Consider the following 26,106-nt stretch of genomic DNA (forward strand, 5'->3'; position numbering starts at 1 on the left):
ACTGGCTTTATTTGTCCCACTATAAGCTGAAAAGGGTGGTTAACCCCTGCGAACTGGGTAAGAGGCACTTTTAAGTGGGTGCTCTTTTTTTATTTAGCGGGGGGGGGAAGAGTAACTGACCCTCCTCACTGGCCCTCACTGTCTTTTCTAGTGGCTGTCTGCTGGTGTTCTTTTGCATCCTTGTAGATTGTGAGCCCTTTTGGGACAGGGAGCCATTAGTTGTTTGTTTGATTTTCTCTGTAAACCGCTTTGTGAACTTTCCGTTGAAAAGCAGTATATAAATACTGTTAATAATAATAATAATAATAATAATAATAATAATAATAATAATAATAAATATCTACAGGTGGTACAAAATAGAACATGTAAAAGTATGTGTTTGAAGATTATCAAACGCATTATAAAGCTTATCAAGAGGAAAGTTTATGAGGAATAATAAATTTATTAATAAAAATAATACAAATACATGTTGCATGAGCCTATGAGTTACTCAGAAGTCTTCGCATTGGGTGTAATTATAAAAGGAACAACAGTCTGATGGAGATGGTGTAGTATTTAGCCTAGTCTGCAGGTTGTTTCTGGCTTACGATGACAATGTTCTTGCAGATTCACTTAATTAAGGGCCCAATCCTAGCCAACTTTCCTTGAGAAGGCCTCCATGACTGCCTCCCATTGGCACAGCTGCATCAGTGTTGGAAAGTAGGATAGGATTGAGCCCTTAGGCACAATTCTATGTGTTATGTTTTTTACCCACGTAGTTTTTCAGAGTTGTTTACCCAACACAGCAATAAATAACATCATAAGAAATTCATAACACAATAAAATATTAACTTGCACTTTATTATTACAGCCAGACATGTTGGGCTGGAGGAGCAAATTATGAACATGTATTCAGCATGTTATCAGCAAATTATCAGCATGTATTCAGAAAGAGTAACTCCAACTCATTTCGATGGAGCTTATCCTCAGTTAAATTGTATTTTCAATGCACAACAGTCATTAGTGTTGGTTTGCTTAGTCAGCCCAAGGGGAGGATTACTTTGAGCTAACCAAGGCTTGAATACCACAACTCTGTTATAGAAATATAGCATCTGACCATGCCAAAATTGCTTTTCTTTCCTCATCAGATAACTCCTTAGGTGGTCAGAGATAAGGGCTTGGGAAGTGTGGAAATAAGAATAACTGTTATATAAGTGAGAGAACACACAGAAAGACATGCTCCCCCCCAGCCAAAATCCTATCAGATTCCACTGCGGTATCCCCCCTTGCCTTCTACTTCCAGAAACGACTTCACATGATAAGTATTCACTCTTTACTATAGAATACTTATAATTCCAGGTGCCTCAAACAGAGAAGATATCTAAAGACATATGTCCCAGAAACAGGGGAGAAAAAAAATGCAGGGGCTATTAACACAGGCTTTGCAATGTTCCCCTGTATGCATATATAATGTATGCCATATATAATGTATGCCTCTTCATACTGAGGATTCTCAGCCCTTCCTTTTGCTCCTGGTATTCAGCACTGCTCACACACTGCGCCAGTTCCAGGATGCTGTCATGAGTTTGGTTTTAGCTCCTGGCCCAGAAGCATCGCTGAATATAGGACCGTGAGACGCTGACATAACTTCTCTGCTTTAGAACAACTTTTGCCTGCATATTTTATAACAGGATGACTTTACTGTATACTCGTACATGTTTTTAAAAGTCATGAAAGACCCATGAGAATCAGTTACATTCATGAATGCTCCTCCTTGCACATTACTCTTTGTGCATGGTGAGGGGATGTGCCTGTCTGCTTTCACATTGCACATATGCCATTTCTGCTTGACAGGTTGAACTGGATTCTAGTTTACAGCTGACAAAGTAAACATTCATATGGAATCCCTGGCTTCTTATACGTGCACCGTTTGATGAATGAGAGTGACATTTTGCTAACATTTAGTTGAGACAAAAATTCTCTGCAGAGTCTCTACTCTTGTGACAACATGTACAATTATGGCACTTTGAAGTCCAAGGCTTTGGTCCTGCCTCTGTTCCCCCAAGGGAGAAGCTTTTGTGTTGAAATTTCCACTCTCCAACTTTGCCGTAGTATCATTCAGGTCCTTGGAACAGCTTTAGAATGTGTGATCATCACTAATGAGTGGATGTGTAGAATCTCTGTGGGTTAAATTAACAGGCCTGAGGAACGATGTAATACTGGGGGCGTACTATCGTCCTCCAGACCAGAAATTGGAAGGGGTCCTTGAAATGAGGAAGCAGATCAGGGAGGTGACAAGGAGGGACAGGGTTGTAATCTTGGGGAACTTCAATTATCCTCACATCGGCTGCGTCAATTTGTGTTCTGGTCACAAAAAGGAGACTGGATTCCTTGACATGCTAAATGACTGTGCCTTAGAGCAGCTAGTCATGGAGCCCACCAGAGGACAGGTGACTCTGAATTTAATATTGTGCCGTACTCAGGGCCTGGTTAGAGATGTCAGTGTTACCAAGCCATTGGGGAACAGTGATCATGCTGCGTTTGAGTGTTGGGAGAGTGAGTGTTGGGAGAGTTAGGACAGACAAAAGAAAATATTTCTTTACTCAGTGTGTGGTTGGTCTGTGGAACTCCTTGCCACAGGATGTGGTGATGGCATCTGGCCCGGATGCCTTTAAAAGGGGATTGGACAAGTTTCTGGAGGAAAAATACATTATGGGTTACAAGCCATGATGTGTATGTGCAACCTCCTGACTTTAGAAATGGGCTATGTCAGAATGCCAGATGCAAGGGAGGGCACCAGAATGAGGTCTCTTGTTATCTGGTGTGCTCCCTGGGGCATTGGGTGGGCTGCTGTGAGATACAGAAGCTGGACTTGATGGGCCTATGGCCTGATCCGGTGGGGGCTGTTCTTACGTTCTTATGCGTTAGTGCTTCCACTTTTTGCACTTCCACCATCTTGTCTAGTAGACAGTTCAGACAGGGAGTGAGAATGTGAATGGAAAGAGACAGAGCCAGTGCCAGGCTGCATCAGACTTTGGGGCAAAGCCTGGATCCCTCATGCTACAGCTTCAATATGCCGGGGAAGGCAAGTGGAGCAATCCATTTGCAATTTACAATAAGAACAAGGGCAGAAGTACAGATTACGAACTTCTTGTAACATCTAAATTGTTGCCCAGGGCATACTGGACACCATTCCTCATAGAAAGGGACAGAACTGTGTATTTTGTCTCTTGTGGATGTTGTAATTCCTCCAGTGCTAATAATTTCCTGTATCAACAAGTCCTCAAATACATTAATTTGGCTCTGAATGCAGTTTTTCCTTTTTATTTCTATCACTGTCAAACACAGAGTAAAAGCAAGCATGTATTGTCTCCTTTGGTCGCTAAATGGATAACTCAACAGCACAGCAAATCTGAATAATGTCTGAACTTACAGAATGTCTGAAATCTGATGGGATAGAAGAAATTAGCTTCTTGCAGTTAGAGAAAAAGTCTTTCCAGAATGGGAGAACAAATGGGAGAATTTGCTCTTTGAGCAAATTTGGCTGCCTTAGGGCATATTTTGCATTATTAAAAAATTGATTTTTTTTCTCCTGTTTTATGATGTTTATCGTCTACAAAACATTTGATTTCATAAACATATGAAACTGAATTGTTACTTATGGATTGTGTTTCAGAGTTCTGTTATATTATTATTTTTAAGAATTTCTGTAATGTTGCATTTTCATCTCATTTTAATTTGTCTTTCTTTGTTTTGAAAGCTTTCATTAACTGATTGGGGAAAATAAGAATTATTTTAAATGTATTCTTGCATTGTGGGGCTCACGTTTCTTTGGGCACTTGTGTTTTCTTAAAACGTGTACCTCATCATCAAAATATACACAGACCTTTTCGTTCAGAAATTGCACTGATGTGCAGCTACCATTTCAAGGCCAGAGTCCCATGTCAGTAAAATGTAGTGGTGGAAGATCATTTGACATCATAGCTTCTGCATTTTTGTGCCTATTTGGGGGATGAAAGAAGGTATTGTATTGAATCCATAAATGGTGTAATAGATTATGTTGAACTCTTGAAAAAGAATTACTTGCATTAATACCTTTTTAATTTTCCCTTTTAAATGCAAACACTTTGCTGTTATAAGGAAAGGCAGCTCTCATGCATTGCCTTATTTAGGATATAGTCATGTCTTTGAATGGCTCATTATTTCCATGGCTCAGGAATGTATCCCTAGGCCTCAGTCTAGATCAGCGGTTTTCAACCACTGTGCCACGGCACACTGGTGTGCCACGAGGCTGCCTCAGGTGCGTCCTCCTGCCAAGGAGTCAGGCCGCAGCTGCACGCATGGAAGAAGCGGCCGCTTGGAACCTCGAGCGGCAGCAGCAGAAAAAGGAGCAGCCCACAAAGGGGCTTTGAAGCTCCTGCTGTTGCTGGTGCCTGCCCTGCGCGCTGATTGGGCAGCCAGAGAAGCCTGGAAGAGGGAGTGAGGGCAAGCAGCGAGCCAGAAGGTGGGAAGCAGGTACGGAGCCAGAAGCAGCTGGCTGAAAAGAATCCTTTTCCTTACCTGCAATGCCCCAAAGTTACCCTTCCTATGTTGCCTCCTGGCAAGGCTTTGGTTTTGGCTTTGACAGTAAGGGCACTGGGCTACAACCCCTGCTAATTGGGTAAGAGGCACTTTTTCAAGTGGGTGCTCCTTTTTTTAGCAGGGGGAGAGTAACTGGCCCACCTCACCCCAGCACTGTCTGTTCTAGTGGCTGTCTGCTGGTATTCTTTTGCATCTTTTTAGATTGTGAGCCCTTTTGGGACAGGGAGCCATTTAGTTATTTGATTTTTCTCTGTAAACCGCTTTGTGAACTTTTAGTTGAAAAGCGGTATATAAATACTGTTAATAATAATAATCCTATCCTCATTTACCTAGGAGTAAGGCCCATTGACTATAGTGGGCTTACTTCTGAGTAGACATACAGAGTCTTGGGCTCTTAGTCGCACTCTTTCTTGAATACATGACAGGCAATTGATGCTTTTCCCTTCTCCCCTACCCCACCTCCTCCCCTCCCTCACACACATTCCCCCATCATAATTGCAGTTAACCCCTCTCTTACTGCCCCTCCCCTCCCTCTTCCCCACCTTCCAAAGTCCAGAATCAGTTGCCTCACATTCTCTCCCCCCCACCCCAGTGAATCCTGCTCTTGTTTCAGTCACATCTCCTCACTGCCACTCACCCCACATTTCTCCAGTATGTGCTCAGTCTCACCTCTCTTTGCCAACATTTCCTGGCATATCAGAGCATATCAATTGATACCAATTTGATCACCTACTTCAAAACATTGTTCCTCCTTTCCAGAAACCACATATACTTCCCTCTCCAAGCTTCTTGTGAATTTCTTTAATTGTCATGTAATGATCTAAGGCTGCAATCCTAACCACACTTTCCTGAGAGTAAGCCCCATTGAACAAAATAGAACTTACTTCTGAGTAGACCTGGCTAGGATTGTGCCCTCAATTTATTAGTTGTATTAATTAAATTAATTGTAACATAATAATGTAATTAAAAACTAGTAGTGTGCCTTGACAACTTTAGTGCCTTGTCAGTGTGCCTTGAACTGAAAAAGGTTGAAAATGGCTGGTCTAGATAAATGTACAGTGCAATCCTAACTTGTGCTGGAACAGGCAGGCCAGCAGGCTAGTGCCACATCCAGCACACATTTGGGGCTGACTAAGGTTCGGCCCGAGGCAAGGGGGAAACTTTTCCCCTTACTCCAAGGAGAGCTGCAGCAGCCCCAATGGGTCTACTCGGATCTGCACCACCTGAGGAGCTCCACACTGCCCAGGAATGGGGCTAGGATCCGGCATAACTGCTGGATCCTGGCTCTGCCTTCCACATTGCCCTCCCCATGCCCCCCAGACCCTCTCCCCAGCCAAGCTCGGCTGGTGCAGACTCACCTGCTGCTGCCGCCGCGGACACTAGATCTGGCTTCTGCGGGCTGGCACACCTCCATGCACCGGCATGGCTTACTTCTACGGAGGCGTAGATGTGCTTTACAGCACACTTGTGAGCCACCTGGGCTGGCACAAGGAACTTGCGCCGGCCCAGGGTACAGTTAGGATTGTACTCTCAGTCACACATAAATTCTCTTTTAAGGAGTGGGTAAAGTTATGTGATTTCTCCCCCTGCTCAGGTAAGGGGAGGAGGAAAAAGGAAATTCTGAGAGACTAATTGAAATGTAGAGAATACATGCTTTCATATACTATATACATTTGTTTTACCTAAGTAGACATGAAATGTATTGTTTGTTTGTTTGTTTGTGCACTTTGATGCACTTTACAATATTCGTAGTGTATAGCCATTTTCAAACAAAGTGATGCTTAAAGGCGTTCCCAGTAGGCAAATCAGACTTTTGGGTGGATGATGTAGCCCCTGCAGTGACAGGGATCTGGAAAACCAGGTGCTGTGGGTTGTCTCAAACAGTTTTATCATGTGGCTCCCAAATGGTTTCAACAGTGCTTCATCTCAACTTCCTTTCGACTTAACTCTGCATTTGTCATCTTGCTGTTTTCACTTGAAGATTGCTTGTTTGACAATTGTTTCCAACAGTTCTGTGGGGTGGGAAAAATTTGTAGCAAGTGAATCTTGGGGCCACACTACACAATTAAATTCAACACTGGTCCTGACAAGCTTAAATCTTCCTTGGTAAATAATGGAACCCCATATCAGGACTGCAATGAGGAATTAAGGGGGCTTTAAACCTAAACCACCAAGGTCCAAATCTCTCCTCCACCTTCATGTGTGGCATTTGTAAAGACTTTTTTCCCATGGCGAATAGCATGTATGGGGGGGGGAGTTGGGATCAGAGCCACAGTGGGGATTTAAAACCTTCTGTTCCTTCCTTCCAATCTACAGAGATAGCTATTGTTTGTCAAGGAATATTAAAGTACACTTGTATTGGCAACCTTCAGTCTCGAAAGACTATGGTATCGCGCTCTAAAAGGTGGTTCTGGCACAGCGTCTAGTGTGGCTGAAAAGGCCAATCCGGGAGTGACAATCCCTTCCACACCGGGAGCAAGTGCGGTCTGTCCCTGGTCTGTCTCCCTGGCTATGGGCCTTCCTTCTTTGCCTCTTAGCCTCAGACTGTTGGCCAAGTGTCTCTTCAAACTGGGAAAGGCCATGCTGCACAGCCTGCCTCCAAGCGGGCCGCTCAGAGGCCAGGGTTTCCCACTTGTTGAGGTCCATCCCTAAGGCCTTCAGATCCCTCTTGCAGATGTCCTTGTATCGCAGCTGTGGTCTACCTGTAGGGCGCTTTCCTTGCACGAGTTCTCCATAGAGGAGATCCTTTGGGATCCGGCCATCATCCATTCTCACGACATGACCGAGCCAACGCAGGCGTCTCTGTTTCAGCAGTGAATACATGCTAGGGATTCCAGCACGTTCCAGGACTGTGTTGTTTGGAACTTTGTCCTGCCAGGTGATGCCGAGGATGCGTCGGAGGCAGCGCATGTGGAAAGCGCTCAGTTTCCTCTCCTGTTGTGAGCGAAGAGTCCATGACTCGCTGCAGTACAGAAGTGTACTCAGGACGCAAGCTCTGTAGACCTGGATCTTGGTATGTTCCGTCAGCTTCTTGTTGGCCCAGACTCTCTTTGTGAGTCTGGAAAACGTGGTAGCTGCTTTACCGATGCGCTTGTTTAGCTCGGTATCGAGAGAATGAGTGTCGGAGATCGTTGAGCCAAGGTACACAAAGTCATGGACAACCTCCAGTTCATGCTCAGAGATTGTAATGCAGGGAGGTGAGTCCACATCCTGAACCATGACCTGTGTTTTCTTCAGGCTGATTGTCAGTCCAAAATCCTGGCAGGCCTTGCTAAAACGATCCATGAGCTGCTGGAGATCTTTGGCAGAGTGGGTAGTGACAGCTGCATCGTCGGCAAAGAGGAAGTCACGCAGACATTTCAGTTGGACTTTGGATTTTGCTCTCAGTCTGGAGAGGTTGAAGAGCTTTCCGTCTGATCTGGTCCGGAGATAGATGCCTTCTGTTGCAGTTCCAAAGGCCTGCTTCAGCAGGACAGCGAAGAAAATCCCAAACAAGGTTGGTGCAAGAACACAGCCCTGCTTCACTCCGCTTCGGATGTCAAAAGGGTCTGATGTGGAGCCATCGAAGACAACAGTGCCTTTCATGTCCTTGTGGAAAGATCTGATGATGCTGAGGAGCCTGGGTGGACATCCAATCTTGGGGAGAATCTTGAAGAGGCCGTCTCTGCTGACCAGGTCGAAAGCCTTTGTGAGATCTATGAAGGCTATAAAGAGTGGCTGTCGTTGTTCCCTGCATTTCTCCTGCAGTTGTCTAAGGGAGAATACCATATCAGTGGTGGACCTGTTGGCTCGGAATCCACACTGCGATTCTGGATAGACGCTCTCTGCAAGTACCTGGAGCCTCTTTAGTACAACTCGGGCAAACAGCTTTCCTACAACGCTAAGGAGAGAGATGCCGCGGTAGTTGTTGCAGTCACCCCTGTCACCTTTGTTCTTGTACAGCGTGATGATGTTTGCATCCCTCATGTCTTGAGGTACTCCACCTTCTCTCCAGCAGAGACAAAGGATTTCATGCAGCTCAGTGACGATGATCTCTTTGCAGCATTTTAGGACTTCAGCAGGGATGCTGTCTTTTCCAGGTGCCTTGCCAAAGGCAAGGGAGTCCAGGGCCACGTGAAGTTCTTCTAGGGTTGGTTCGCTGTCAAGCTCTTCCAGTACAGGCAGGCACTCAATGTTGTTCAGTGCTTCTTCGGTGACTACATTTTCTCTGGAATATAGCTCAGAGTAGTGCTGCACCCAGCGTTCCATCTGCTGCGCCCGATCCTGGATGACCTCGCCTGTGGCAGACTTCAGAGGGGCAATTTTCCTCTGTGTTGGACCTAGGGCCTGCTTGATACCATCATACATCCCCTTGATGTTGCCCGTGTCAGCTGCTATCTGTATCTCGGAACAGAGCTGGAGCCAGTAGTCGTTAGCACATCTCCTGGCAGTCTGTTGGACTTTGCTGCGAGCAGTTCGGAGGACCTGCAGGTTGCGCTCACTGGGACAGGCCTTGTATGCTGCTTGAGCTCTCCTCTTTTCCTCAATGGCTGGTGTCAACTCCTCAGAGTGGGCTTCAAACCAGTCTGCCGCCTTGTTGGTCTTCTTGCCGAATATGGACAAGGCGGTGTTGTAAACGGTATTCTTGAAATGTTCCCATCTGTTGGATGCGTTTGCGTCGGCCGGGCCTGGAAGAGATTCCTCAAGCGCTTGTGCAAATTCCTCCACTTTTCTCTGATCCCGGGTCTTGCTGGTATCAATGCGAGGTCTTCCTTCCTTTTTCGTGTGATACAGCCGCTTTGTTTGCAGTTTCACTCTGCTGCACACCAGGGAGTGGTCAGTGTCGCAGGCAGCACCATGATAACTGCGTGTGATCTTGATGCTGGGAAGGCTGGAGCGTCTGGTGAGGATCAGGTCGAGCTGGTGCCAGTGCTTTGATCTTGGATGTCTCCAAGAGACTCTATGTTGGGGCTTTGTGTTGAAGAATGTGTTGCTGACACAGAGACCGTGATGACAGCAAAACTCTAGCAGGCGTTGGCCATTTTCGTTCATCCTCCCAGTGCCAAACTGACCTAAGCAAGTGGGCCATGAACTGTTATCAGCACCAACTCTAGCATTGAAATCGCCGAGGATGAACAATGGCTCTTTTACAGGGATTTTCTTGACAGTGGTGGCCAGGTCATCATAGAATTTGTCTTTGGCTTCTGCTGGAGACGACAGAGTCGGTGCATAAGCACTGATGAGAGTGATAGGTCCTGCTGATGACTGGAGCTGCAGGGACAAAATTCTTTCACTTCCCACAGTAGGTGGGATGATGGATTTCAGCAGGGTATTTCTGACCGCAAAGCCAACGCCATGTTCCCTGGTTTCGTTTGGTGGTTTTCCCTGCCAGAAAAATGAGAAATTTCTCTCCTTGACAGATCCGGAATCTGGCAGCCTAGTCTCTTGAAGGGCGACGATGTCCATCTGCAGTCTGCTCAGCTCCATGTCGATGACAGCTGTTTTGCGTGCGTCGTCTATTTCTTGCAGGTCATCAGAGAAGCCAGGTGTCATTGTCCTAACGTTCCAGGTGCCCAGCTTTAGGGCAGTAGTTTTCTGTTTTCTGTTGCATGGTGCAGAGTTGTCGATCCGCTTGTCGGTTTTCACCCTAAACCCCACGCACCCCATGAGGTTAACGGACCGTGGCGAGGCAACACCTTACTGGCTGGGGACTGCCCAGCTTAAGGCGGGCGGTAGCTGCCCAATGAGATGCAATGATCTCTCCCACCGTCGGAAGCAGCCCCTGGCGTCATGCTCTACGCCAATCGAGCAAAGACTTATAACCGGTAAACTGCTGCTTCCCGTGTTGTGCCGACGCCGTATGGCGAAGTTGGAGTGTCCTCTCCAGTGCGCAAAGCCTGGGTAAAGAAGGTATGGAGGATAGGCTGTTACCCATGCAGCAAATCCCCCCTCTCCACGTCGCTGGAATGGTCCAATGGAAAGGCAGAAGCCAATACGGTTGGTTCCAGCGGCGTCGCAGGAGTTGCCAGAACGTGACTGTGTTCAGCCATGAACTGCCTAAGGGACTCCGGCTCCTGATTTTGCCTCGAGGTTGACTCCTGAAGCCTTTTCCAGAACTGGATGTAGCCACAAGGCAGTGGAGGTTTGAGGTCAGAGTTTCCTTCTCTTAGATGAGCTGCCTTCCTAGGCTGACGAGTCCCATCTACCCGGTGGCTGTATAGTCGTATAGTTTGGCTGTACTTTTGACACATTGACTTAGCATTATGTGTGCTGCCTGCCAGTAACTCTCCAGAGGTTTTAAGTGGGACCTTTTCCTAGACCAATGTGGAAATGCCAGGATTAAATCTGAGACTTTCTGCATGTGAATCAAATACTCTACTATTGACAGCCCCTTCTCATAGTTCTCTCTCTTGTGCATGAAAGTTTTCTTATGTATTAAAGTACAGCTGGATTAGTAATCCCTGCATTGCATGCAGTTTGACCCTTGGTATTGTGTTTATGCTTGTTCCCTATCATTTCTATGGCCTTTCATTCAAATAGAACCTCAACCCCTTATACGCATGTAAACATTTTCTTTGTTTTTGAACTGATGGGGGGGGGGGGAGAGAGAAATGAGCATTGGTTAAACATCGGTTGGCATTAAATGGGTGGATTCATCCACTAGTACACAAGAAATGGAAATGTTTGGCATTATAAAAGATTCGACCAGAAAAACCAAATGGTGATTTTGTTTCTTTTTAATTTCAGCTTACTCTTTACCAAAGTGAAATTGGAACTGGTACATAAAGGACCAGAAGAAGCCTTGGTGACCTGTAGACACATGTTGCATCAGTGGCAGACACTATATAATTTTTCACAGCACGGGTGAGACTTCCTTGGCATAGAATTACATTTCATTTTCATGGAGGCACAAACCTTGGTCTGGATTGTAGTACTTCAGGCTCTGGCTGGTGGGACCTTGCATGACAAAATACTCCTTCATTCCCAAAAAGTTTCCTGCATGTAGAAAAGGAGCATGTCAGGGAGAAGGACAGACTTCTCTGTAATATTCCAGTTGTTATATAGGTAGTACATTGCATCAGTAACCACTAGTCAGCCAATACTCTGGAGCAGCAAGCCTCTTTCTGTCCGGCGGCCAACCTCTTGTCCCCTGAAAGCCTCTGGCCCACTCAACTGAACATGACCAGAACTGTGCTCTGATTGTGTCTGGAGGGTGTTCTGAGGGCCAGAGAGTTTGAATGAATGAGCCCATTCATTCATTTATTCACTCATCTAAGTTCCATCTCTAATTTATTTATTTAAATTTTATATTCACATTTTTGTTCCAGCCCACCACACCATGCCAGGTATTCGATGCGGCCCTCTGGCCAAAATGTTTGGAGACCCCTGCTCTGGAGCATGACTGTTGGTCTTTTTATATGTAGAAAGCAAATCAGCTACCTCTGCTCATTTCATAGCAGTTCACTGGCTGGCTGCTCTTAGTGGTAGTAGCAACAGTGATGGTGTTCAGCATCACCACTACTGCTGCTGCTGCCACCTACAGGGAAGGGAGGATTAGGGTATGAGGACTGAGTCCCAGGTCTGCTGTTTAGCAACTTCTCTACCAGCTGTAAGGACTCCAGTTGGATGCTGTTGCTCCCTTCAGCAGCAATGCTCTCTGCTTGCAGGCTAGTTTAGCCAGTTCCCCTCCAGTAGTGCCCTTGCATCTGGCCAACAGCACAAGACTTCAAGTTCTTCCCCCACTCCCACAGAAACCTGGCCATTGGATTAAGCCACCAGGGAGCGGAGTAATGTAAGACCTAGACCAGTGGTTCTCAAACTTTTTAGAGACCCTAGAGGCTGCTGCCTGATTTATAAATGCCAAGGGGTATGGCTATAATGGTGATTGGAAAGCAGTGTTCTTCCCCCAAGTAGCAGCTTGTTTAGCCCTTGATGCATATAGCCTAATTTACCCTGGCAGTTTCATGAACCACCAAAAATTGAGTCACGACCCACTGTTGGGTCCCAATCCACAGTTTGAGAACCACTGTCCTAAACCATCTGCTGCAGCAAGGAGGTGCAGCAGTGCAGTGGAAGCACATGGGGGGAGGAATGATGTACCCCCAACCAGCAGGCCCCATTCTGCAATAGCCATACACACAGAAGTGGATGGGTCTTGTCACAGACCCTTAAGAATCTGCAACTGGCCCTGCTTCCAGGTGATCAAGCAGAAAAGCTGCACAATTTTTTGCTTTTAAAGCACCCCCCCCCCAAAAAAAAAAAAAAAAAAAACTCCAGATGTAGGTATGTTTGGGCCATCAGGCTGCTGAATATTCTCATGGCTTAGTAACTTTTGTGAACTCATTTGCCAGGCTTCCTGAACAAGAGTCTTAATTTGATGTTAGACATCATCTCTGTCCATTTATTTATTTATTTCTTTATTAAGAATGCAGAAAAAGTTAGATTGCAATTTGGCACACACTTAAATGATTGTAAATCCTACAGAGGTCAGTGGGATTTACAAGTATGTAAGTGGGTCCAGGATCCTTGCCTGAATCTATATTTAGGTGCCTGAGTAAGAGGTCTGAGATTTGTAGAAACCACTAAGCATCTAGTACATACAGCGATGTTACTTTATACCAGTTGGAAACAAGGAGGCAGTGTCATGTAACCAGCCAACTTCAGAAGAGCTGGAGCCTGTGAAATCATGCTTCCTGCCACCAAGTCATGTTTGTAGAATGGCTGGTACAGAATCTTGGAGCTAAAAAAAAAAAATCAAGCTTCCTGTTAAGGCCAGGAGTGGTATTCTACCCGCAGCCTATCCAACCCCCAGCCCATTGCACAGTCTGTGTATTGCATTGGTCAAAGTTGTTGTTAAGCCATGGCAGAATTGCAGACAAAGGCTACAGTATAACTTGCAACTAATGTGAAGTCATCCGCAGGCAGATCTGTAAGGGTGCACGTACTGCAGCCTTGCTCCGTGTTGTTCTGCCATCTGAAGTATACCAAATGGAGTGGGCAAACCTCACCTAGCAAACTTCATAGCATAAGCAGGGATGTTAATTCTGGTCTCTTTAATCCAACACTCAATCCCTGCTCTCCACTGGCTCTCTTAATTGGTTGGGAGAGAAAATTCCACTTTGCAATGCACTGAAGCCAGGTAATAACGGCAGGATACCTCGCAAGTGCACCTACTGAATGGCAAGGCTACCAGATTTTCTGGCTAAATGCCAACACCTGCTTCTCATTGTTCACTTCAGTTGTTTCCTTTTTTGTTGTCATTCATGATTCTCTCTTACTTTTATTATTAAAGAAGCAATAAAAAGGAACTAATGTTTGGGGCAAATTGTCATATTTTCCTGTTTAATTGAATCATTTAGTGTATCTTTTCAACATCTGCGTTTCCAGATCATAACTGTATATGGAAATTTTCTCATAATATCTCACTATAATAGCAGTTTAGTTGAATGATAGAGAGCTATATGTCATTCAGGCCTTAGGCACTTCCAGATTAGATTACTGCAGTACATGCTACATGGGATGCCCTTGAGGAATGTTCGGAAATTGCAGTTAGTGGAGAATGCTGCCACTTGCCTGCTAATGGGCTGGAGTAGGCATTCTGTAAGTTACCATATCTTAATGGGCAGCCCAATCCTGAGCTGCCTGACATACGAGGCTGCCACAGCACCAGAATGGCTACTGTGGCATCCAATGTGTGCTGGGCAGCCCCTTCCCATGAAGTAGTCCCGCAATGGGGCTACTCGATTCTGCGACGGCTCTTGAGCTGGTGCAGAATTAAGGAGTCTTGTGTTCAGCTGCAAGGCCCAACATGGGACTCAGGATCCAGTGGAACTGAGTTCTGCTGGTCCCACCCCTTACAGCACATTTGTGACAGTGCGCACCAGCGGTATACCAGCATGCATGGGCTCTGAATTGGGTGCCAGCATTTCCGGATCCAATTTAAGGTGCTTGTGATCAGAAGAAATGTCTCCTGTTTGAATACACACACATCCTGGGTACTCAAGATCTACTGAAGAGTCCTACCGTAGGTTTGGTCATGCATTGAGGCTAGCTTGACCTCCATGAGAAACAGGGCCTTTTTTGTTACAACTTCACATCCTTCAAATATCCTCCCACAGAAAGCAAATCTTGCTGTTTTTTTTTTTTGTTGCCTTTCTGAAGGCATGTTAAGCTGTGTGCCTTCAGTAGTTCAGTTTTTGTGGTTAACATTTTATTTTTGCTGTTAGTTTAAAATGTGTGTGATTTTTATAAATTAGAAACAGTTTTGAATCATTTTTCAGAATATATAAATGTCCCTTTTTCCACTTCTTGGAACTGAAAATTCCCAATGGGGCAATGACTGGCTAGGCCAGCCAATCTTAAAAGTCCCCTTTATATATTTCTGGGGGGACGGGGACCGTGAAAATAAAGGTTTTAGAAAAGCAGGATATAATATACTTCATTAACGTATAATAATCTTCCATTTCTGACTATTCCAGATATAAAGAGGAGATCATTAGTGTTGTGCCACTAAGAAAGAAGTGAAGAACCAGATTTTCATTGATGTTTAACATGCTTTACTAAGATGTGCCAAATTGCTCTGAGCACATTCATCACCACCATCACCCATGCCCTACCAGTTTGCTTTGTCAAAATGGCTCATGGGGTGGCTGGTGACACAAGCGATTCTCGTCTCTTCGACAGAAATCCCCCCCCAGCGTATTTTGACAGCCGCTATCTCATACACACAGATGTTTCTGCTTTCAGAGTTGGTGGCAATTAGATCAGATTGATGCTCATTTTGTAGGCCTAATACCATGTGCTTTCCATAAGCAGCCATCTATCACATTGTTGCTCTTGTCATTCCCTTGCAGTGATTCTGAGAAAGCAAGCAGTGTGACTGAGGCAGTGCCAATCAAGAAGCATAACAGCATGTATCTCACACTCCCTGATGTCCACGATACAGACTCTGGTAAGAGTAATAAAAGAGATGACTCCTTGCACCTCTCAAGAGTCTCAGGCAGGGATCTCTTTCTCAGCACCTGTAACTTAAGATCCTTTAACTAGAAATATCAGAAACTGAATTTGTATGCTAAGCATGTGCTCCACTTTGAACTAGTGAGTTCAACTTTACTTTTAAATAAAAACATGTTTCTAGTCCTTATTATTGTGAATAGATGTCTGAAAGTGGGGGGGGGGTGTCTGCTGGAATCTCTGAAGCCAGAGGTGCTACTCTTCAACATTTCTGGTAGTTAGAGGCATAAACTCCTTGCTCCTCCTCCTGACTAGGAAAAATGAGAATATATTATGCCAAATTGTCTCAAAAGTGGGAGGAAACATGGAAAATTAGAGAAATTATGGAAATATGTAGAATAGTGGTTCCCAAACTGTGGGTCAGGACACACTGATAAGTTGTACCTGATTTTTAGTGGGTCACCAAAGGGTGATGAAAAGATCAGATAACTAATTGCCTCAAGCCCCCAGGCTATTGAAAAATCAGATACTGCAGCTACTAATTAACCAGCAAAGAGCTCAGCTCCTGCAGTTTGCAATATAGCTGCTATCTGCCCTGCAAGGAATTGAGCTCCTACAGTTTACAAGCATGTGTAAATATAGAGTGATAAAGTTTGAGGGTCTTTTTTTCCTGGTTAGTATTACAGGTCAATCTTGTTATACACAGATTTTTTTATATACAGATTTGACTGAACTCAAATGGCCATTGCAAATGAGAAGGAATGTGTTGATCCCTGGAGAAGGGGAAAAATGCATCCCTTTAAAATCACATTTTTTAAAATCCGTGTTTTAGTTTTTAAAATTTCAGTTTTTAAAAATGCATCCCTTTAAAATCACTGCTTTTCTTACTGTAGTAGAGAGACAGTCCTGCAATCTATTACAGGTATAACCTAATTATCAATGGATTTTTCTATCTCAATGAGAAGGGCCCTTTAAATTAAAGGAAAACAGTTGTTTAACAATAGCCTCATTAATGCAAGAGAGGGCAGCCTGCTGACAATCCATCAATCAATCTTTTTCCAGGCACTTAGAACCTTCTCCCTGAGCATGTAAAAGAATGCAAGTCATTATCACCTCCTCCATTAGCTCCTGGAAAGAGACTGATTGTCTCCATTTGCATTATAAAAGGTCAGGCAAGGCTGTTTTTAAATTGCTGAGCAAAAGGACATTATTTTTAAAATGGATTTACTTTAGTTCGATTTTTGCCATCCAGGTGAATTCTGGGAACAGAACCTTCGAAAATATTGAGACTCAACCTGTACTTATAAATAAAGTATTATTTCTTTCTACATCTCCTTTTTAAAAAGTCTGGTAAACCTAGGTGGGTCCTGATAAAGTGTTGTTTTAAGAAGTAGGTCCTGGTGCTAAAAAGTTTAGGAATCACTGGTGTAGAGGATTGCATGATGCACAGAAGTCACAGAATCTAAGTTTTCTTGGTGCAAAATTTAGATTGCCTGGACATAGAACTTCAATTTTTTAAATTCAAAGTACACACAGCTCTAATCATACATTTTTTAAATGGTGCCTGGGGCTGCAATCCTGTGCGCACTTTCCTGGAAGTAAACCCCGTTGAACTCAGTGGGGCTTACTTCTGAGTAGCAGAAGCATTGGAATGACTTTGTAAGTCATTCCAAAGTCATTCCAAATTCCATTCCATTTCTGTTTTCTGTTACCAAAGGAAGATCATATGATTAAAGTAGTAACATCGGTGCTCTCTGTATATAAATTTCAGGCTCCCAGCGAGCCTCTTCCATCGCTGCTTCACGGCTGGAGCAGGCCATATCTGAAGTAACCATGCACAGTACTACCATGAAGCAAGGTCCCATGCAGCTGTGGACAACTCTTGAGCAAATTTGGTTGCAGGCTGGTAAGTCTATCATTTATTCTTTTGAATAAAGAATTAAGTTGAATGCCCTTAAAGATAAAGTGGGGAAGAAATTTAGTAAATAAATAGATCAGCACTTCCAAAATGTTGAAGCAATGTTGAGTCTGTGTACTGATGTACTTACCCCATGCTTCCAGATGACCTCTTCCTGTAGCTTCACGTAGATCAGCGGTTCTCGAACTGTGGGCCCAGGACCCACCAGTCACCACCATGACTCAATTTTTGATGGGTTGCGAAACTGACAGTGCAGATTAGGCTGTGTGCATCAAGCGTTAAACAAGCTGCTACTTGTAGAGTGGGGCGTGCTGCTCCCCAATCATCATTACTGTCACGTCCCTTTGCATTTATAAATCAGGCACCAACCTCTAGGTCCTCTGAAAACTTTTAGAACCACTGATATAGATGATACAAAGCATGAGCCCTATGGAACCCCATAAGTCAGGAGATTAGTCCCCCAGCACCACAGTCTGGAATCAGCCTTCAAAGTTGGAAATGAACCACCAAAATGTTGTGCCATTAGCAGCCAACTTGATGAGCCCTTGATATGATGGTCAGTGGCACTGAACACTTCCAAGATGCTCAGATTACTGAGCAGCGTTGCACTCTGATCTTCTCCTGGCAAAGGCCGTCAAGATGGTTTCTATGCCAGAACAGGCCCAAAGCCTTGGGTCCAGATATACAGTGTCATCCAAGAGTTGTGCAGCCAAAGTTCACTCAAGCACCTTGGCCAAGGAGGAGACATTTGTGACTGACCGCAAGTTATTACGGTCCATGGTGTTCAAATGGAAGCTCTCTTTAGAAGTGACCACCATCACCACTCCTTTCATGTTCAGCTTCCATGACTTAGGAAAGGACTTAGATAGCATAGTTCATGCAACAGTGATGTTTGCATCCTGCCCCAGACGTTTCATAGATGAAAGCAGAGGCATTTATACTCCTTTTTTTCCCAAAACAAAGATCTCTATCTGAGCCCCCATGTTATTTATTTATTTGCTTATTTATAGACCACTTTTCAAAAAGCTCAATGCAGTGTACAATGTAATATAACAATAAAAGATAACTAAAACATAAAAATAAATACAAATAAAAATGATTAACAATGATACAAGGAGCTTTTTACATATTACTCTGCTTGCTGTGTTCATTTGTTCTGCAATAACCTGTCCTCCACAATGCAAAATCTAAGACAGCAGTTAAAGATAAGCTAGAAAAACATAATTACTCTACACGACTTTACCAAAAGCTCAAAATATCTCAGCAGCTGCTGTGCATGAGATAGCAGACGGTATATTCCATAGTGTTCATGCATTTACTTGCATGTACTCCAAAGTTCACATACTTTCATACCTACATGCTAAACCTGAAGTTCCAGAGCAGCGATTTTCAACTTTTTTCATCTCATGGCATACTGACAAGGCACGAAAATGGTCAAGGCACACCATCAGGTTTTTGGCAATTGACAAGGCACACCATGCTACCAGTGTGGGGCTCACATCCCTCATTGACCCTACTAATAAATGACCTTCTCCCAAATTCCTGTGGCACACCTGTGGACCACTCGTGGCACACCAGTGTGCCACGGCGCAGTGGTTGAAAATGGCTGTTCTAGAGACTCTGGGAAGGGAGTCGAACCCTGAAGAATAAAACATAGTATTTATTGCTTTAAAATATTTATATCCTGCCTTTCCCCTCCTTGTAAAGAAAAGTATTATCTCTTTTTATGTACGTGTACACACACACACAGAGCGGAGCAGAAAAACAGCAGAACAGATCAATATATAACTAGATGCCAAAAGCTAAATCAAAGAAAAGCATGTTCCATTGCTACTGGAATAATGGTAACAATGGCATTAGATTTATGTCTGTGGGCAAGAAGTTCCACATCTTGGGTGCCACTTAGGGCGCAATCTGTCCCGCACTGGAACAGGCAAGCCAGGAGGCTTGCGCTGCATTCAACATGGGATTGCAGCAAGCAGCGGCTCAGCCACGGGCAAGGGGAAGTTCTTTCCCTTACCCGTGGGTAAGGGCTGTGCAGCCCTATGGGTCTCCTCAGACCTGCGCCACCTCCGGAGGTGGCGCAAGTTCGAGGAGAGCGGAATGCCTTGAAGCCGCTTCACTCGGCCCGGGGATGGGGGTTGGGATCCGGCATAACTGCCGGGTCCCAGCCCCGCCCCCGGCTCCCCGTGCGCCCTCCCCCAGGCCCGCCCTTCCCCCACCCAGTATCGCCCCCTCCCTCCCCCTTCCCACGCCCCCCATGCCTACCTTTGCCGCTTATGTCGGCGCGCTTGCAACAACACAAGCGGCAGCGCAGGAGCCATGGCAGAGGCTTCTTCCTCCATCCACACATCGACGCATCTGAATGCGCCAACGCAGCTCCCGCCTAAGGAGGTGCAAACATGCTTTACGGCATGTTTGCGACCCTCCAGGGCTACCTATACCGGCATAACTGCCAGTTAGGATTGCACCTTTAGAAATACAGAGAGGCCCCCCATATCCACAGATCCTGTGTTCGCAGTTTCAGTTAACTGTGGATTGGATCTGCATCCTCCCCTGCTTTTACCTCCTCCTGAGTCCAGGGAAGCTGAGTTCCCCTTGCCTCTGGATGGTCTTCAGAGCCCAGCAGAGGCTGCATGCCTGTGGCTTTTGCCAGGCTCAGAATGACTGTTACAACTAAAAAAACACTACTTCCAGTTTTCGTCAAAACCAGAAGTGATGTTTTTAATGCCTTATAAGGCTTAGGGAGGGCCAGGGAAGACCCTGGAGGTGAGGGGAGCTCGACTCCCCTCATCTCTAGAGGATGGGGTGTGTTCGCTCATATCCAGTTTCACTTAACTGTTTTGGAACAGAATCCCCACAGATATGGTCAACTAAGCCTTTATACAATTTCCAGAAATTTTGAAGGCAACGGAAAAAAACCTGTTTGTTTCTGATTTTTGTTGTGTTTCTTTTTTGAAAAATGGAAATTTTGGGGCGAATGGAAATATATGCAATAGAAGTGTTTAAAAATGGTGTTCTTTATTTTACTCAGAAATAAACCCTTTATGTTCAGTAAGACAAACTGTAATCCTATCTTACTCACAGGACACAATCACATCTAGCAATAGTTACTTTCATATCAAGCCTAAACTATGTTGCTGCTTTAGCAGCATTAAATGCATAATTTATAACTCAATATATACATAGTACAATTGTATGTGGCATATATATGAAATTTAGACCTATGGAAGTCTTAATTTTGTGCATGCATTCTTGCAAATATACCCCAAACTGCTTCAGCCTGTGACTGAGCTGGAAAACCTGGACTAGTTAAAGTTTAGTTCCCACCAAACTTTTCAGATTGTTCCTCTGAGACTTTGGTACCTGCAGCAGTTTTGTGCATCTTCTGCCCCCACCCCTTTCTGACCTTTTTATCCCCCAGCCAGGCAGGGCAATAAGATAAGTACATTCATGGGTGACAAATTTGCATATAAAGAGAACTCATTGTTGATGGAGAAAACTAAGATTTTCAGAGGTAAAATTCAAACCAGGGAAGTCCTGATTAGCAGATCATTCTCAGACTGCAGTCCTATACACACTTTCCTGGGACTAAGCCCCATTGAATACAATTGAACTTACTTCTTAGTAGACATACATAGGATTGTGCTGTAGCCACTGTTTTACACCAGGTGTAGCAGTATACACTAACAACATGTTAACAAGGCATCCCTAAAAAGCCAAAAGAAAAAAATTAGGGATACTAACTTTCCAGGGCCAAATGCCATAAATAGGAACTGTCCCGATAAATAATGATAGTTGGAAAGTATGAAGTATTTAGCCCTGTTTCTATGCAGAGTTTCATTGGCTGTTGGCTGCTAATTTGTCCTGCAAAAGCTTTTTTATTCCACAAGTCCTGTTTCTTAAGCTGGCACCTATTCCTCCAGCTTGCAGTGCAGTATTATTTTAAGCCTTTTTGTTTGACTGCAGTGCCCCACTCTACTTGCCATTGCTGGTACTCTTCACCAACCCCTTGCTTTACCAAATATGGCTACTCACAGAAGAGTTGGTCTGGTAATTTGATCTTGGATTGGCTGGATGCCCTCCGCATGGAGCCTACATACCTAACCAGGTAGACTATTAAATTATGCTCCAAATTGGCCATGGAAAGAGCTGGCAAACATATCCAGTCTCTCCATAGTGTTTCTCCAAACGTTCAGCAAAATTCTGTCAGTCATTTCTGTCCCCCTGGGGCAAATGCAACATTTACCCTTCAAGAAATATTGGAATGAATGCGCCATCAGTGTGCCATGCAATAGAAACAAGGACAGCATAACACAGTGAGCTAATGGAAAACATCTGTTCTCTCATGTTCTGTGTGTATAGTAAGATCTTGATACAGATAATTTTTCTACCCATTACATTGCATTTTATATGCATTTATTGTGATGGCTGAGCAAATTCCTGGGAAACCAGTTTTCAAACTAGAAGAAGGTGGAGTGGGGATTTAGAGATAATTTTAAAACACTTTATAGGGTCAGTGGCTGGAATCTGTGAACTTAGCTTGCTGGGTTCTGCATAACTATGTTGGTGGAATCTGCTGCTTCCCTGGGGAATACTGATCACAGAGTGAGTGATGCTGAGCCGCCCTCCCCCTTACAGACACTCATGCTGCTCCTCAACTTGCCAAATACTTTCACTTGTGACTGTAATTCCTCTTTTCCTTATTAAGATTTCTGTACAGGCTTTTGCTGAGCAGGAAACCAGTTTGGTATGTCATAAACAGCCTAGCCCTGAGCACATTGTTCTACTCCAGGGAAGGACTGTGTACTCAGAGAGGCAGCTTGGCAGAGGAATGGATGGTCCAGCTGTAGCTCGCAAGGGTCAGAGGTACAAGTCTCTCTGGAGGAAAGAGCAATGTCTTCGAAAGGCCCTCTTGATCTTTGTGTCAAGTTCAGACAACAAGGGCACACTGAGAAGCTTTCTGAGTGGGCAGCTATACAGCAGAGGCAAGCTTTGTGATTTGGCAGTTTTGAAAGAAGCAAGCAATTTTCAAGTTACTACTCCCAGTCATGGGGGGAAAACCACCCTACTTGAACCTCTAGAGACTTGGAGTTGAAGTGACCTCTGGGCCTTGCCTTCATCTACCAGCTGGGAGAAGACACAGGCATTTTCTCTGGAAACTCTGCCTTACTAACTATAGTTTCTTCCAGCAAACATTACTAGCAATAGCTATTGGAGGTCTGAGATTTTGATTTTGGGTGGTTTGTGTGGCAGAAATTCACTTTCAAAACCCATTTAACTTTGGGAACAGAAATCCAATTGTCCCTGCCTCAGTAGTGATTGAAAGAATGATTCTTGACATCACTTTGGAATGCATCCAAAGCTGCAGATCAGTCAGCATTTATCACAAGCCAGTGCTAAGCTGTGCTCTTATTCATTGTTCATCTGTGGGGATGTAGCTTGTCCAGCAACAAAAGGCTGTCTGAAGTAATACACATCAAGCAATAAGTTTGCATGTGTTCTGCAGAGGACGGGCAACCAGTCAAGTGTTTATTACTCTTCCTGGAAAATGGAGGTCAAGCAGTAACAGAGAGCCTCTTGTATGTTAGGGATTAATACACCTGGGCTTGCCATGACCAGGAAGCTTCAGAGTAAAATGGCATGTGACCCAGAAGTTACTTCCAGGTTATGCTAGCACATGACCCATTTCACTGGCCATATCATGCCATTTCCTGGTCCAAAAATTAGGTAGCAACCCTCTGGTGGGTTGCAACACACAGTCTGACAACTTGGTTGTGCACCATTTTATTTTGCAACTTCCTGGCCTTGGAGGGCCCCAGACCCACTGCAGATGACACAATGGGTTGCCAAGGTAAGAAGTTGGGGAACCCCTGATCTGGGGAATACTACAACTTGGCCCAGTGTCTCTCTACACCTGTAGCTGCTGCTGTTGGGTTGTTGCTTTTGCTGCCTCAGCTGATGGAAGGCACACATCGGAAGGGGACAGCAAGAAGTCCAGGAGAACTCACATAGCTCCCCTTGCAGCAGTGCAGGTGGATGCTTGGATGTTATCACCAAGTGATGACTGTTGGGTGGAAGACATGTGCACTTATGTACTGCCATTTCTATGCGGCAACTTTGGTGGAACATCTGGCTTGGGCAAAGCAGCGGTTCCTCCAACAATCAACGATGTCATCAGTTCATACTGGTACAGGCTGCTATTTGTTGCTGTGCAAGTGTGACATGGGAAGTCGCAAACCAGATATTTCCCTCTCAGATGCTACTTAGTGGTAGTGGTTGGTAAACACACAGTGCAATCTGGAACAGGCAGGTCAGTGGGCCTGTACTGTATCCAGTGCAAGTTTGGAGCCAACTGTGGCTCAGCCAGGGGCAAGGGAAAACTTTTCCCCTTACCCCAGGGAGATCCACAGCGACCCCAATGGGTCTACTTGGATCTGTGCCACCCGACGAGGTGGTGCAGAACGGAGCAGCCAGGAGCCGCTTCACACTTCCCAGAAACAGGGGCTAGGATCCAGCATAACTGCTGGGTCCTGACCCAGCTTTCCGCTCCCTGCCCACCCTGAAACACCTGCTTCCTGCCCTCCACCTCCCCCCCCCCAAGTCCTGCACTAGCCGAGGTTGGCCAACACAGACTCATTTTTCCTTGCTGCCATGGAAGCTGAATTTGGCCTCCACAGGCTGCTGCATCTCCATGTGCCTGCACAGCTTACTTCCACGGAGGTGCAAATGTGCTTTACAGCACATTTACAACCCTCTCAGGCTGGCCCAAGGGACTTGCGCCAGCCCAATGAGCACTTAGAATTGCGCTCACAGTGACCTGTCCGCATCTTCAGCTATCACTCAGCAATATTGTCTTACAGTACCACATGGGCCACCACTAGTAGGACCGATGTGAGGTCTAGACCAAGTTTTCCTGAGAGAGGCATGGACAAGACTGGGCAAGCTCAGGACTCCAACTATGGGGAGTAAAGGAGATCCTATTATTGCCTAGGGTTGACTAAGTCCCAGAGCTTGAACGTATGGAAGAGGAGCAACTATGCACCCAAGGAATGGGTGTTAAGGTGTGGGGAAAAAAGAGGGGTTGTCATTGTAATATAGGGCCAGGGTGTTAAAATGCTTAAGATCAGGCCATTGTTAGGCATGTTAGGCTTTGAAACAGGAGTTTCAAACAAGAAGGATGAAAAACACAGAAAGACACAGAAGCACACATAGAAAGAACAGCTGCAAAATTTAGTGTTCTTGAGGTCACGTCAGCATCCAGCTTTCTTAAGCAGGTTCAATAGCTTTTCAGCTTCCCACACTTATCTAAGGGCCCAGTCCTATCCAGCTTTCTAGCGCTTATGCATCCGTGCCAACGGGGCGTACGCTGCATTCTGTGGAGGGGGGGCAGTCACAGGGGCCTTATCAAGGTAAGGCTGAGGTATTCAATCAGGGCTCCCTAGGGAGGCATGGCGTCGTGAGGCATCTTGGGGAGAGAGGTGGCCATAGCTGCTCAGCTCTGCTCCGCTGCACTGCCTCCCTTCTTGCTGCTTTTCTGTGACTGTGAACGAGGTAGATGGGGCAGTGTGAGGTGGGGAAACATGTGAAACATGGTGGGGGGAGGTGGGGGAGCCTTCTCACCAGACTGAGAGAGAGAAGGTTGGCTGGGTTGCAGCAGAGGTACTGCATCTCATCAGCACAGGGTGAGCTCCTGGCAGGCCAAACTGGGAGGGAAGCCTGACCTAGAGAGAGCTCCACCAGTAAGTACAGGTAATGCAGAGCTTTCCTCCGTTTGGGAAGGTGGAGCCCAGCATGCTCTTAGTGGGGGGGGGGTTCCAGATGCCCCAGCCTGCATTTCTCCATCTTGCCTGGGGGGGAATAGGGGTGGCATCTGCATGTTGGGGTGTATGTGTGTGAGCATCCCCCATCTACTTTGGGAATGAGTTGTAATTTTGCTCTGTTTGGCTGCAATCCTATCCACACTTTTCTGGGAGTAAGCCCCATTGACTCAAATGGGACTTACTGCCGAGTAGACCTACATAGGCTTGGGGTCTATGTCAGCTTAACCAAGGATCTTCACCTTTCTCTTTTTCCTCCCCCTTCAAAAAAGAAAAAAAGCCTCTCCTGACCAGTCAAGATCAGTCCAAGAATTGATTAAAAATTAAAAATACCCATTCCTTTTCAGCCATCCCCCTTTTTCCTCCTGCCTCCTTTTGGGGGGGGGGAGTACTTCCCATGTTGGCTGCTATTATAAGACAAAAGGTGCAATCCTAGGTAGGTCTACTCAGAAGTCCTATTGTGTTCAGTGGGACTTACTCCCAGGAAAGTGAGGTTAGGATTGCAGCCAAACAGTCTCTGGTCTTCCCCTCCCCCAGCAAATTCATCACTTCTCCCCCCTCCCTTCCAAAACCCTCCAGGTGTGCTGCTAATAAACTCAGAGCACAATCCTAACCAGATCTACTCAGAAGTAAGTCCTATTTTGTTCAGTGGGGCTTACTGTCAGGTATATATGGTTAGGATTGCAGCCTCAGAATGCTGGCAGCTGTTTTTCGTTTCTAGAGTATAATTATAACACCTTCATCCCCATTTGGAGGGTAACTGAGGTGAGGTGATGTAATGGGGAGCTGTGGCCAATGGCCACAAGGATCAGGGGAGCCGTGGGCCGGAAAAGTTTGAGAACCACTGAGGTGAGGGAATGTTTGTTCTCTTACCAT

The 26,106-nt window shown here is 45.3% G+C and overlaps 1 protein-coding gene across 1 annotated transcript in view; it reads left to right on the forward strand.

Annotated features, from left to right (window-relative positions):
• Positions 1-26,106, forward strand: part of TTC7A (tetratricopeptide repeat domain 7A) — a 221,465-nt gene that overhangs the window by 127,046 nt on the left and 68,313 nt on the right. The window contains exons 18-20 of the mRNA XM_066611825.1: positions 11,287-11,403; positions 15,393-15,490; positions 17,264-17,398. Coding sequence (XP_066467922.1) covers positions 11,287-11,403; positions 15,393-15,490; positions 17,264-17,398 — 350 coding nt within the window. The remainder of the gene's footprint in view (positions 1-11,286; positions 11,404-15,392; positions 15,491-17,263; positions 17,399-26,106) is intronic.

The sequence above is a fragment of the Tiliqua scincoides genome, chromosome 1 (assembly GCF_035046505.1).
Source record: "Tiliqua scincoides isolate rTilSci1 chromosome 1, rTilSci1.hap2, whole genome shotgun sequence".
NCBI classification, from domain to species: Eukaryota; Metazoa; Chordata; class Lepidosauria; order Squamata; family Scincidae; genus Tiliqua; species Tiliqua scincoides.